Source organism: Anolis carolinensis, chromosome 1, assembly GCF_035594765.1.
Source record: "Anolis carolinensis isolate JA03-04 chromosome 1, rAnoCar3.1.pri, whole genome shotgun sequence".
Classification (NCBI taxonomy): Eukaryota; Metazoa; Chordata; class Lepidosauria; order Squamata; family Dactyloidae; genus Anolis; species Anolis carolinensis.
Genome location: NC_085841.1, coordinates 252,826,861 through 252,841,714, shown reverse-complemented (window position 1 = coordinate 252,841,714; position 14,854 = coordinate 252,826,861). Strand labels below are relative to the sequence as shown.

General features: G+C 50.2%; 1 protein-coding gene across 1 annotated transcript; it reads right to left on the bottom strand.

The window, feature by feature from the left end:
* Positions 1-5,121: 5,121 nt before the first annotated feature.
* LOC134295317 (uncharacterized) lies at positions 5,122-10,397 on the bottom strand. Its single transcript, XM_062967421.1, has 2 exons — positions 6,659-10,397; positions 5,122-6,525 (listed from the first exon to the last, which is right to left on the bottom strand). The coding sequence occupies exon 1, from the start codon at positions 10,388-10,390 to the stop codon at positions 6,773-6,775; it is 3,618 nt and encodes a 1,205-aa protein (XP_062823491.1). The 5' UTR covers positions 10,391-10,397; the 3' UTR covers positions 5,122-6,525; positions 6,659-6,772.
* Between the last annotated feature and the right edge of the window lie 4,457 nt (positions 10,398-14,854).

Below are 14,854 nucleotides of genomic sequence, written 5' to 3'. Positions count from 1 at the left end.
AGACGGATTCCGCGTTCCTTCAAACCCTTTATTTCCCCATCCTGTGCATTGAGCTTATCACGGATTCGGTCCACCTCATCCTTGTCGATGGTGTAGGTAAGCGGCTGCCCACCCGGCACGGTTCCGGTAGACATTCTGGCCTTGGTTAATTGGTGCTTATGGGTGGCGGAGTCAAACTGTCACGACCCAGGCTACAGAGCACCAATAACCATACGCAGAGGCCAGACTCTATCTAATATCTTTATTAAGGAAATATATAAAGTTAATAAAAGCAAATGTAAAAGTTAGTCCAGAAGCAGACCTTTCAGGAAAGGTCAAAATTAGTCCAAGGAAACAATGTCCAATATGAAATATTAAGGTCCAAAGTTGTAATCCAATAACCGAAACACTCACTTTGCCAGGCAAAGTGAGGGGAGATGACAAGGTCCTTTAGTCCATGAACTTGAGCAAGGCTAGGAAATAACTTGATACTTGAAACAAGGCTTGAATCGTGGAACAAGGTAACGAGGAACAAGAACAAGGTCCGTGGAATAACTTGGTAAAATCCGTGAAACAAGGCAAGGTTTAGTCCTGGGAAACAAGGCAAGGTCCGTAGGTAAACAAAGGCTGGGAAACAGGAGCGAAGGCTGGAAACAAGGACAAGGCTTGAGCAGGAACGAGGCTTGAAACGGAGCGCGCTGTTCAGACACAACTCGCTCCGGAGGCTGACGAATTGACTCCGCAAAGTTACTCCGCGGGTAAAACACCTATATAGAGTCTAACTTTCCCGCCGAGAGCAGTTCTCTGGGAACCAGAAACGAAAGCTAATCTCTGAGACCAGATGTTTGACTCCTTAAAGATTCTCATGGAAAGCAGGCTTAATTGGCTAAATTCTTAGCAATTATTCTAGCACTCCTGCGCGAGGCCGCTTCCAAACCTCTCTGTTGTTTACAAAACTCATGGCGAGAAAACACAGGAGAAGTAGCCTCAGTGTTTGTTTGACATACTTCTGGAACATAACCCTCTTGCAGGTGCAAGGTTCCCAGATCTGGCTGGGAAGAATCTGTCTGGGAAGAATCCAGTTCTGACTGGGAAGGTAAAAAACCCAAGTTTTCTTCTTCATCAGGCATCACAATGTCATGAGCAGGACTACAAGGCCCATGGGTCATCACACCCTGGGAGGTCACGAGGGGAGTTCAGAAGGATCGCCAAAGACCAGTATTTTATGTTGGTCATGGGGGTTCTGAGTGAGAAGTTTGCCTCAATTTGATCATTGGTGGGGTTCAAGGGTCTCCTTGATTGTAGGTGAACTAATAACAACAACAACTACTACTTTACTTTAAAACCCGCCTCCATCTCCCCGAAGGGACTCGGTGCAACTTACACAGGGAACCAAGCCCAAACAAGCACACAAGGTATAAAATACAATACAAAACGATGAATCCCAGAAACTATAACTCCCAAATGTCAAAGTCTATTTTCCCCAAACTCCACCAGGGTTCAAATTTGAGCATATTGAGTATTTGTGCCAAGTTTGGTCCAGATCCATTGTTTGAGTCCACAGTGCTCTCTGGATGTAGGTGAACTACAACTCTCAAACTCAAGGTCAGTGCCCATCAAACTGTTCCAGTATTTCCTGTTGCCAGGTTTGGTTAAATTCCATCATTGGTGGAGTTCCAAGTGCTCTTTGATTGTAGGTGAACTATAAATCCCAGTAACTACAACTACCAAATGGCGAAATCAATCCCTCCCCAACTCCGCCAGTTTTCAAATTTGGGCATATTGGATATTTAGGCCAAATTTGGTCCAATGAATGAAAATACATCCTTCATATCAAATATTTACATTACAATTCATAACAGTCATTTATGAAGTAGAAACTAAAATAATTTTATGGTTGGGGGGTCACTGCAACATGAGGAACTATATTAAGGGGTCGTAGCATTAGGAAGATTGAGAACCACTGGCTTATCAGGAAGCGGGTGAATTCTTGAGTGGATTGCAGTGTTTCAGGGAGAGGACATCCTATGGGAGCTTCATGCCACCTGCTGGCACTTGAGTTTCTAATGGAAAGAGGCATCAGTGGATTAAAGGCGGAAGAAGGGTGGTGAATGAGTAGAATGCACTTTTCTAAAGAACCAGTGCCATTTCAGTGAGCATTTGAGAGAATGACAGCCCATCTGACCTGAGATTGACGGGGCAATAAAAGTTACCTGAACATCCACAGAAATAAGCTATAACATAAATATGTAAGAAGAGGAAAGGCAGTGGGTATTTTCCTCTCTTCATCACTTCTCTTTTTAGCCACTTCCTCAAAAGAATACAACATGTCAAAGACACTGTCTCCTGGTTCAGGGATGCAGAATCTTAATGAGCTTATTTGGCAGTTGGATTTTTAATGAGTTCATTTAAATTCCAGTACTGCTACTTAACCTCTGCAGGTAAAGCCTTTAACACTCCCTGGGTATTTGCATTGGAATTTCAGCCATTCTACCGGCTTCCATTATGCAGAAATTTTTTCTTTTCACACTGCTAGGATCTAGCCAGTGCTTAATTTGAAGTAGGATTTCGGGGTATGTTTTCCATTCAGCACTAAGATAACACTTGAGGAAGAATACTGTACAGCTGGACACAAAATATTACAAATATATTCCCACCTCTCCGGAGCACTTCTTGCTTCCAAAGTGTTTTAAATGTTTATAAATGCATCCATTATGCCCAGTTTTGATCTTATTGACTCAGAGGTAATCCCTCATTTAATTTCAAACAGGTTTTCATCCACACATAAGGACACTGATAAGCCATGGTGCTGAAACCTATGCGTGTTTATTCAAGAAAAATGAATGGCACTTCAGCAGATACAAGTACTGTCAGCCCTTCACATCTGTGAGAGTTAGGGGCACACCTGGAATACTGTGTCACACCTGGGACACTGTGTCCAATTCTGGGCACCGCAATTGAAGGGAAATGTTGACAAGCTGGAATGTGTCCAGAGGAGGGTGATTAAAATGAACAAGGGTCTGGAGAACTAGCCCTATGAGGAGTGGCTTAAAGAGCTGGGCATGTTTAGCCTGCAGAAGAGAAGGCTGAGAGGAGGCATGATGAGGGGAAGTCATAGAGAGGAGGGAGCAAGCTTGTTTTCTGCTGCCCTGGAGACTAGGATGCAGAACAATGGCTTCAAACTACAGGAAAGAAGATTCCACCTGAACATTGGGAAGAACTTCCTCACTGTAAGGAGAGCTGTTCAGCAGTGGAACTCTCTGCCCCAGAGTGTGGTGGAGGCTCCCTCTTTGGAGGTGTTGTCGACCGCGTTTCTAGGGGATCGGGCCCCTTAAGGAGAGAGCCGATCCGGTCCTGAGGGAACGGACCTTGGCGAAGCCAAAAGGAGAATATAAGCCGCAATACAACCTGAAGCCTGAAATGAAGAAGGTCCGCCAAGTTGAAGGAAAATCCGCCAAGGAGTTTTTATTGAGCAATTCAGCTGAAAAGGACGCTAATAGCGATCATTCAATCTACTAGCGTAACATATGTTTCAAATAAAGCCATGTTTATACAATGTTTCGGTCTGACAGCCCTTTGAATTTCCCGCCCCGCTCCCCCGCCCATCTGATCGCGGATAGGCTGAGAGGTTGAACGAGGCGGGCTTTCGTTTCCCGCTTTGCTCTGCTGGCCCAATGGGGAGCCGCTTTTTGTCCCCCCTCGGGCCAATCAGAGAGGAGGAGGCGGGAGCTATTGAAACAATGAAGTGACCGGATAGATTAATCCTGACCCGGCCGATTTCTAAAGGAATTAATGGCACCCATCAAGGGTGTCCGGGGTCCTGTCACGTTCACAGATTTTAGATATGCCTTGGGGTGTCAGACGGGAAGTGGTGATGGGTGGTGATGAGCCGTCATTGACGGCCCCACAGGGTGCCTTCCTGCGGCGTCCTGGCCTGGGATATGACAATGTTTGCCTTGGGGGTGAGTCACCTTTAGGAATTTGGGTGACTCGCCCTATATTGTCCATGCGATCGGAATGAGATTGGATTAAACTGTGGCAGATTATCCTTTTGTTTTTGGGAAGGGAGGTCTGGGTCATAGGGCTAGAGTTCATGTTGGGGTCATAATATTTCCCATTTGATTTCATGATTTGGCAATTATATGGGATAGAATGAAAAATAAAAATAAAGTTGGAACATAAACCCGGCTGGGAAGAATACATATTTTCCAGGGATCCCAAAGAGTACAAATACATATAGGCAGATAGATAGATTTCAAGGAAATAAAGGAGAATCCATAAAGGTGGGTGACATTACATAAAGGGGAATCATGAATGATATAAGCAATAGAAAACATTTGATAAGGACGAAGTTCACAACATCTGGGGAACCCGATATGGAAATTCATAAGAGTGGAGTTCTAGCAGCATAATTTCACAATCCATGAAGTTAGCCCAACGATTAGAAATTCATACAACAGTGAGTCATGAGAGTGTCCAAGTACATAGAATATGAAAATTCACAAATACATGAGGAGAAAGAGTTCATCTGTGATGGGAGGAATTCGTAGAGGTGGCATGGGGAAGAGGCACATGTGGGTTGCAGTCTTTGGAAGTAGGGGATTTCATAAGTCCAGGGGTAGGTCTGGGGAAGAGTGTTCTTCTCCTTCATAAAATCATGAAAAGTATGAATGAAACGTGGAGGGCATCCGTCCGGGCACCCCCTGGCAGCTGCAGAGAGGGTAAGGGTACTTGGAGAACTATGTTTCCCCAGCGAGAGAGCGATCCCCCATCCCTAGTTCACAGAAAGGGGCTAGGGATCTCTTAAACCCATTCCGCGGGGAGAGGAAAGTCCGGGATAAGGCAGCAGTTTAGCTTGAAAGGAGCCGTCGGTCCCGTTTGACAGTCAGCTGTTGAGGTGCCGAAAACTGGACCGATTCTGGTTCCGCTGGTTGTCTTCGAGTCAGGAGCCTTAGAAAGGGTTAGGACTAAAAGAGGAGCGTTCTAGGGGTAATTTTGATAGAGATATGAGCCGATTTATATCGACCGCCATGTTAATCTATGGCGGAGAAATCTCAGCCGGAGTTAAAGGGACGAGAGGGAGAGAGATTTCATGCAAAGGAAGGAGTCAGGGAAAGATACAAAATAACCAGATAGAGAGTGTTATTGTTAAAATAAATGCTACTTTTATTGGGGGATTTTGTTACATAGTTCAGGGAAGGGGAAAGTGAAATAAAAAGATCTCCTAATAATAGTCTGCTGCGGTCCCGTTCCGTTCCTTTGGTGAGCGATCTACGGAACTCCCCGCTGCGTTTTCAAATCAATTTGAAAGCCGGGGTGACGGTTATCATACCCCCACTCGGGAGGGCGGGGCGAGATGGGCGGAGCCTATTTCGCCCCTGCCCTACCGCATAAGCATTATAACCTCTTAGCGGCAGCATGGCCATCTGCTGAGAGGGGTTCGAATGGTTCTTTTTGCGACAAATTTGGAACAGAGCGGGCAAATGCGACCAGCAGCAGCTTATTATTAGAAGGAAAAGGATTACGGCTAGAAAGAGGAGAAAACCTTTCCTCAACCAGTCTAAAGAAGGGAGCCAGTCGGTCAGAAAACTAAGGTCGAATCCAGTCATCTCCTTAATTCCTGAGGCCAAATCATTCAAACCCTCGATGGATTTATGAATCATAGGAGTCTGGTCTGTCAAATTAAAGCAGCACATGTGCCTTACACTCTCACAGCCATAGTGGTTTTTCAATAGGAGGAAATCAATAGCTGCCCTGTTATCTAATACAGCCTCCCGCAGCTCATGCATTTCCTTTGCCACTGACGCCAAGGCTTGAGAGGTATAATTGATGTTTTTGACCAGAGCGCAGGCCAGATGCTTTATGGCCCTATAATTCATGGCTGAGGCCACCCCAGGGGTGAACAATGCAGCCGCCACAAATTGTGGGATGCCTTTTAGTACCACTGAGGGGTCACAATTTGGATCCAAGTTTTGAATGGATCTTGCCTTCCGACCCAAAGAGTGTGCCAGTTCTAAGTCGTTCTTGGAAGGCATAAAAAGAGACAGCCTACCCAAGGCACAATTCCCCATGGAGGTATTGGCAGGTAGATAACCATAGGCTGTCTGTCCACACAGGAAGAACCATCCTGGGGGCAGGACCAAATGGGCATTCAAATGAGACAGTTTTTCTATATGTGTGCAATTTAGAGAGTTGTCAATGGGAAGCTGATGGCACTCACCGATGCAGGTGGGTATTTGAAAACAATTTTCTGCTTGAGGAACATGAGCAAGGCGGATGGTAGCCATGCCGGGCAACTTGTCCATGGAAACTCTTCCCCAGTTAGAGAGATCTCTGTAAGACATATCCTTTGGGATGTCTTGGAACATGGTATAATTTCTAAAAATTTCCAGAGGTTCTGGAATGCCAATTAAACAGGTGGAAAACAGGTCTGTGGCTGAGGCTCCACTGGACAGGCAAAAATCTGAGACATTTAAGGCTTTTGTGGCCAACTGTTGCCAGAAGTTTACTTTAGAAGAAAGCCATTCATACAACACCGGGCTAGAGCTGGCAGGGAGAGTCAGAGAAAAAATGAGAATTAGGGTTAGCATTTTCTAGGGTTAGTACGCTGGACAGCTCCCCGCGGGGAAAGATAGAGAAAGAACAGGGAGAGAAAAATAGAGTGAAAATTAGAACTCACGGCTCCTGATTCAGCACGCTGGATAGCTCCCAGTGGAACCGCTGCGTCAGTTCTTCCGAGCGGGGGGGGGGGGGTTGAAGTGAGGGCCGATTTGACAGCTGTCAAAGTGAGCTGTCAAATGTTTGTAGGTCCAAATGGGGGTGTTCCCGTGGTGCTAGAGAGATGGGATTTGGAGGGGTCCTCGGATGGGGTCTTGTGCTTCCGTCTCTGGCGTTTGGTCTTTCTCCGGACCTCGGGAGGGTGTGGGTCAGGACAGCTTGCGGGCGGCGGGCCCTGAGGAGGTGTTTTCCGGAACAACACCTTCAGGTCGTCTCCCAGCTCAGCAGTCCACAGGTCTTTGTCTTCCTCACCGCCGGTGGGGGCTGGTTCAGGTTCAGGAGCGCTCTTGAGCCTGGTGTGATGGATCCAGGCGCGGATTCCAGCAACCTTGCAGGCGGTGTAGGAGGTCAGGAGGACTTGGTGAGGTCCGACCCACTTCTCAGTCAGAGGCTCCGGTCGCCACGTCCGCACGAAGACCCAATCTCCAATGGAAAAGTCGTGGACTGGAGCATCCAAGGGGACAGGAAGGTGGGAGAGTAGGTACCTGTTTAGAGAAGAGAGGACAGAGGTAAGAGAAGACAGTCTAGCTCTAAGGCTTTCGGAGCCCACCTCATGTAGGTGTTCAGCCTTCAAGGGAACCTGGGAAGAAGGAAAAGGCCTACCATAAAGAATCTCAAAAGGACTTAATTTTAACTTGCCCCTAGGGGCAGCCCTGACTCGAGTGAGAGCGAGTGGAAGAGCCTCTGGCCAAGGTAGGTTAGCTTGCTGACAGATCTTCGCCACTTGTCTCTTAAGGGTTTGGTTCATCCTTTCAACCTTGCCACTTGCTTCTGGGTGCCAGCTGGAGTGTAAGTCCCACCGGATCTGAAGGGCCTGAGAGACCTGTTGGGTGACCTTGGAGATGAAAGAACTCCCGTTGTCCGAAGAAACGCAGAGAGGCAGGCCGAAACGTGGGATGATGTCATGGAGGAGAGCTTGAGCGACCTCTTTGGCAGTACAAGTATAGCAGGCGAAAGCTTCAGGCCACCCGCTGTAACAATCCACAAACACCAACAGGTATCTGTACTTCCTACTGGAGGGCAATTCAGCAAAATCCACCTGCCATACCTGTCCTGGCTGCAGTCCTGCCCTGAGATGCCCCACTTCTGGCTTCTTCTGGATCTTGGGGTTGTTCTTTAGGCAGAGGAGGCATCGCTTGCAGGCCCAGATAGACTGTTGGGCCATGCGTGGTCCAATGAAGAAAGATCGGAGGTGTTCCAGCATGGCATCATGGCCCCAGTGGGTGCTTTTGTGAAGGCGGAGGGCCACTTCACGCATCAGGGGATCTGTGAGGAGCAGACGGCCTTGGCTGTCCTTCCACCAACCCTCATCCCGTGTCAGTCCTTCCTTCCTAGCAAACTCATCGTCCACAGTTCCATACAGAGGGAGGCTGGTGATGGTGGTGTCCGGGATGAGGGCTCCCTGGAAGGTGGGCGTTTGGTTGGCGGCCCCCTTAGCCGCGGCATCTGCTCTCCTGTTTCCTCTGGCGGCGTCCTGGTCTCCTGCCTGGTGTCCCCGACAGTGGATGACAGCAACGGCAGTGGGCTTGCAGACAGCATCCAGCAGCCTCAGGATTTCTGCCTGGTGCTTGACTGGGCTGCCTGCAGTGGTCAGCAGTCCCCTCTCCTTCCAAATGGCTCCGTGGGCATGCAGGACATTGAAGGCAAACTTAGAGTCTGTGTAGATGTTGACAGTCCTTCCTGCTGCCAGCTCCAGAGCTCTGGTGAGGGCGATGAGTTCTGCTTTTTGGGCGGAGGTACCGGCTGGCAATGGCTCTGCCTCTATGGTGTCCCACAGAGTAACAACTGCATAGCCCGCCTTCCTCACGCCCTGATGGACACTGCTCGACCCATCAGTGTAGTATTCCAAGTCTGCCTGGGGAAGTGGTTGGTCCTTGAGGTCCGGCCGGCTGGAGTAGACTTCTTCAATGGTGGCGATGCAATCATGTGGCTCCTGGTCGTCCCCTTCGGCTGAGTCGATGGGCATCAGGGTGGCTGGGTTGAGGCAGTTGGTGGTGGCCAGGGTGAGGTCTCCCTGGTCGATGAGCAAAGCCTGGTAGCGAGTGAGCCGTCCTGCTGACAGCCAGTTGGTCCCCTTAGCATCCAGGACTGCCAGGACGCTATGGGGCACATAGACAGTCATTGGTTGGCCCAGTGTCAGCTTCCGGGCTTCCTCAGCCAGCATAGCGGTGGCAGCCACGGCACGAAGACAGGCTGGCCACCCAAGGCTGGTGGGGTCCAGTCGCTTGGAGAAGTAGGCGACTGGCCTTTTGGTGTTGCCCAGAGGTTGGGTCAACACCCCCGCTGCCACCCCCCGGCGTTCGTGAACATAAAGGAAGAAGGGCTTGGTCATGTCAGGGAGTCCCAAGGCTGGTGCAGACATGAGGGCTTTTTTGATGGCATCGAAGGCTGTCCTGCATTCTGCGGTCCAGGTGAGGAAAGTCTCCGGTCCGGTGGTTGCCTCGTAAAGAGGCCTGGCAAGCAGTCCGAAGTTAGGCACCCAGATTCTGCAGAAGCCAGCCATGCCCAAAAAACCCCACAGTTGCTTCTTGGTCTTGGGCTCTCGGACCTTACAGATGGCTTCCTTCCGCTCCGGTCCCAAAGCCCGCTGTCCTTGAGAGACATCAAACCCCAAGTAGCGCACAGTGTCCCTGCAGATTTGAGCCTTCTTTTTGGAGACCTTGAAGCCAGCCCCTCCCAGGAAGTTGAGGAGACTGATGGTAAGTCTTTCGCCAGTAGGTACATCCTCACAACAAAGCAGAAGATCGTCAATGTATTGGAGAAGGACCCCCTGGTCCCGATCCGGCCACCTGTCCAGCTCCGAAGCGAGGCTTTGGCTGAAGATCGTAGGAGAACAGGTGAAACCTTGCGGAAGAACCTGCCAGCAGAGCTGCACCTTCCTGGCCGAGTCCACATGCTCCCACTCAAAGGCAAAGATTTCTTGGCTATCTACGTGTAGAGGGATAGAAAAAAACGCATCTTTTAAGTCCAGAACACTAAAGCAAGAGCAGGAAGGAGGGATAGTGGAAAGGAGAGTATAGGGGTTAGGCACCACGGGATGAATGTCCACCACAACGGCATTGATGGCTCTGAGGTCCTGTACAAAGCGGTATTCATCTGAGTTGGGCTTCTTGACTGGCAGCACAGGCGTGTTGTAAGGGGAGGCGCACTCTCTCAGCAGAGAGTGCTTCAGAAAATTTTCAATGATGGGCTGGAGGCCCTTCTTGGCTTCGAGGGGGATGCGGTATTGGGGAATCCTAGGAGGCCTGATGTCAGGTTTTAGGGCAATTTTAACTGGGGCAACGTTCTTGGCCCTCCCTGGAATCCCATCGGCCCACACAACAGGGTCGACTTGTTCCAGAATGGCCAAAGGGATCAGGTCAGCCTCTGGGCTGGGCTGATGAAGCAGGAGAGCCTGTATCCTCCACCCCTCCTCCTCTGGGACAGCCAAGATGATCTTTTCTGGCCCAAAGGTGACCTGCGCCCTGATTTTACAAAGGATGTCTCGGCCCAGAAGGGGAACTGGACACTCAGGCATGTACAGGAACTCATGAGACAGAGTCTTCCCTCCCACCTCACACTCCATGGGCTTGAGAAAAGACCTCTCTGCCTCTTTCCCTGAGACCCCCACTACCTGAGTCTTCCTAGCTCCCATGTCTGTTCCCCGAAACCCTTCGGTGACCACTGAATGGGTGGCCCCACTGTCTAGAAGGAAATCCACAGTTCTTTTTCCCAACTTCAATGGCACCAACGGGTCACTGGGAGCCAAGACGATCCGCTGTCCTAGTCACATGACCCGGCTCTCTGCTCCCTTATCCTTGAGATCGGGACATTCTCTCTTGAAGTGCCCCCTCTGCTGGCAGTAATAACAACGGAGTTCCCTTGGCGGTTCTCTTCCTTGCCCCCTGTCCCTCCAAACTGGCCTTTCTCTGTTCTCCCCAACTCCTCGTCCCCTGTCACGTTCTGCCAGTGCAGCCACCATACTGGTTGCTTGGGCCTGTGCTTGAGCCTGTCGGTCATCTTCTTCCTTCTGGGCCGCTGCATCCTCCCGGTTGTGAAATACCTTAAAAGCAATATTGATTAACTGGGAGATGGGCATACCTTCTCCCCCCTCCAGTTTCTGGAGTTTTAGCCGAATGTCCCTGCATGACCTGCCAATGAACAGGGAATTTAAAGCGGACGCATTTCGGGGGTCAGAGGGGTCAATGTGTGTCCACTGTTTTGCAGTGCGACATAACCGATCATAAAAATCAGAGGGGCTTTCCTCAGGAGTCTGTTTTATGTCATAGTATTTAGAAAGGTTTATAGGTCGAGGATAGACCAACGGCAGGCCAGCCAAGATGGCACGGTGGAAAGCCTTCAAAGACATCATACCAGCGTCGGTATTGTAGTCCCAGCCGGGGTCTTCCTTTGTTGGAAAAATAATTTCAGAATCTCTACCGTCATCTACATCTGCCTTCATGATTTCAGCCTGAGCTGCGGCCAGTAGGCGGCGCTTCTCCTCTTGAGTAAGGAGAGAAGCCAAGAGAGTCATAACATCTGCCCAGGAGGGGCGATGGGTTAGAAAAATAGTTCTAAAAAGTTCGGTCATTTCCGAGGGGTCTTGGGAGAGTGATGCAGTTGTCTTCTTCCAGGTAATGAGGTCTGTTGTACTGAAAGGGACATGGATTAGGACCGGGTCTCCCCTTGCCCCGATCACCTCCCGTAGGGGGGCCATTACAGTGGCGGGGCGGGCCCGCAGGCTATTTTTGGTGATGAGGGGCTCAAAGGGATCCTCTGACGCTGGGGAAACCCTTCGGGGGGGAGGGATGAAGTTTCTGACGAGGGAGTAGAAGGGGGACAGCTGAGGTTGGGCCTTTCGGGCGCTAGGGGGACTGGTGGGGTGGTCTGAGAAGCTGGGGGTGCTGAAGAGACGGGGGGGATCCTTGCAGGAGGCGCAGAGGGGAGTAATAGAGGGTGGAAAGTCTGAGAGGCGAGAGGGTCTGGGATCGGGAAGGGTGATCCTCTGGGTAGCGTGTATGGGAGATAGCCATTAAAGAATGGGAAAGGAAATTGAGAAGGAGAGGGAGAAGAGGATTGGAGAATGGGGGGGTTGGGAGGAGGAGAGAGAAGAGAGGATTGGGGGGGCTGAGAGGAAATGGGAGGTTGGGAAACGGAGGGGAGATGGGGCAAAACGGTAGGGGGTTGGGAGAGTGAATCTGGGAGAGTGGGGATCCCGGGAAGCAGAGGTTCCCTTGAGGGGTCAATCTGGGAGTTCTGGATCGGTGCAAGACTCAGAACAGGAGGAGAAAGCCGGGGAGGAGGTGGGGCAAGGGATGGGGGTTGGGGTTGGTAAGGTGGGGGGCAAGCAAATGTCTCCAGAAGTTCCTCTTCTGGTGGAGGCGGGAGGGGAAGTAGGTCTAGAGAGGAGCTTTTGAGGAGGGTAGGTTTGGAGCCCACGTCCCTGCATGGGAAGACTTGGACCCCCTCCCCCCTTCCACTCTCCCTCTGGCTTAAGGCCATGAACATTGCAGCATAAGCAAGTTGGGTCCACTTGCCCTCCCCATGGCAATGGCTCTGGAGTTTCAAAATGAGACTCTCATCCTCACTGCCGTGTGGAGGCCAAGCGACTCCCCCTTCAAGGGCCACGAGGGGCCACTTACGCTTGCTGAGTTGGACCAACCTGGCCTGCACCATGTTTTTCGATGCAAACCCACCCCAATCGGCCAGGATCTTGCCCAATGGAGAATCCCTGGGGATGTCTGCTGGGGTGGGACACCCTGGACGTGCTGAACAAACACCCATTCTTGGCTCAACCCCTGCCCAGTACCTGACAGTTAACGGAGTAACGACTCACCCAACCGGCTAGGTGCCGCTCGTCCTTCCGAGAGTTCCCTTCACCAAGACTGAATGGCTGGCGTCCGTGGAATCCGCAGGTGCCCCGGGAACACAACCGTTCCCCTACCCCGCGATTCTTGAACCTGTAATCTTACAAGCCAGACTGTTCTCACACGCCCCCCGGGTGCCAGATGTTCCCGCGTTTCACCAGGAATTTGTTACCGAGCCCTGATCCGAAGTGCAATACCTCCAGGGCTCCGCCCACCTGGGTCTCAACAATGGGGCCGGTTCCCTTTTATTTTTACAGGGCGTCCCCTGTTTCACGTTGGCGCCTTTCCTTCGAGGAGCTAAAAATCTGCTTCCTCCTATCTGGCTCCTTTGTTCAGTACCCTGAATCAGATCTGGAGAGAGAAAGGGGCTGCCAGGGAAATTTGGATGTGAAATGAGGTCAAATTGTTGGTCGGAGGGCCCTCCTTGCAGCCGTTTCTCTCCCCAACCTGTCCCAGAATATCTGGACCAAGATCGCCGCTTGGAATTTTAGCCTAGAAATTGATCTTTGGAACTTCCAAGCAAGTCCCTTCGTGGTAAAGCCAAATTATGTTGTCGACCGCGTTTCTAGGGGATCGGGCCCCTTAAGGAGAGAGCCGATCCGGTCCTGAGGGAACGGACCTTGGCGAAGCCAAAAGGAGAATATAAGCCGCAATACAACCTGAAGCCTGAAATGAAGAAGGTCCGCCAAGTTGAAGGAAAATCCGCCAAGGAGTTTTTATTGAGCAATTCAGCTGAAAAGGACGCTAATAGCGATCATTCAATCTACTAGCGTAACATATGTTTCAAATAAAGCCATGTTTATACAATGTTTCGGTCTGACAGCCCTTTGAATTTCCCGCCCCGCTCCCCCGCCCATCTGATCGCGGATAGGCTGAGAGGTTGAACGAGGCGGGCTTTCGTTTCCCGCTTTGCTCTGCTGGCCCAATGGGGAGCCGCTTTTTGTCCCCCCTCGGGCCAATCAGAGAGGAGGAGGCGGGAGCTATTGAAACAATGAAGTGACCGGATAGATTAATCCTGACCCGGCCGATTTCTAAAGGAATTAATGGCACCCATCAAGGGTGTCCGGGGTCCTGTCACGTTCACAGATTTTAGATATGCCTTGGGGTGTCAGACGGGAAGTGGTGATGGGTGGTGATGAGCCGTCATTGACGGCCCCACAGGGTGCCTTCCTGCGGCGTCCTGGCCTGGGATATGACAATGTTTGCCTTGGGGGTGAGTCACCTTTAGGAATTTGGGTGACTCGCCCTATATTGTCCATGCGATCGGAATGAGATTGGATTAAACTGTGGCAGATTATCCTTTTGTTTTTGGGAAGGGAGGTCTGGGTCATAGGGCTAGAGTTCATGTTGGGGTCATAATATTTCCCATTTGATTTCATGATTTGGCAATTATATGGGATAGAATGAAAAATAAAAATAAAGTTGGAACATAAACCCGGCTGGGAAGAATACATATTTTCCAGGGATCCCAAAGAGTACAAATACATATAGGCAGATAGATAGATTTCAAGGAAATAAAGGAGAATCCATAAAGGTGGGTGACATTACATAAAGGGGAATCATGAATGATATAAGCAATAGAAAACATTTGATAAGGACGAAGTTCACAACATCTGGGGAACCCGATATGGAAATTCATAAGAGTGGAGTTCTAGCAGCATAATTTCACAATCCATGAAGTTAGCCCAACGATTAGAAATTCATACAACAGTGAGTCATGAGAGTGTCCAAGTACATAGAATATGAAAATTCACAAATACATGAGGAGAAAGAGTTCATCTGTGATGGGAGGAATTCGTAGAGGTGGCATGGGGAAGAGGCACATGTGGGTTGCAGTCTTTGGAAGTAGGGGATTTCATAAGTCCAGGGGTAGGTCTGGGGAAGAGTGTTCTTCTCCTTCATAAAATCATGAAAAGTATGAATGAAACGTGGAGGGCATCCGTCCGGGCACCCCCTGGCAGCTGCAGAGAGGGTAAGGGTACTTGGAGAACTATGTTTCCCCAGCGAGAGAGCGATCCCCCATCCCTAGTTCACAGAAAGGGGCTAGGGATCTCTTAAACCCATTCCGCGGGGAGAGGAAAGTCCGGGATAAGGCAGCAGTTTAGCTTGAAAGGAGCCGTCGGTCCCGTTTGACAGTCAGCTGTTGAGGTGCCGAAAACTGGACCGATTCTGGTTCCGCTGGTTGTCTTCGAGTCAGGAGCCTTAGAAAGGGTTAGGACTAAAAGAGGAGCGTTCTAGGGGTAATTTTGATA

Coding starts and splice junctions, on each gene's coding strand:
- LOC134295317 (XM_062967421.1), bottom strand. CDS start 10,390: ATGGGAGCTAGGAAGACTCAGGTAGTGGGGGTCTCAGGGAAAGAGGCA.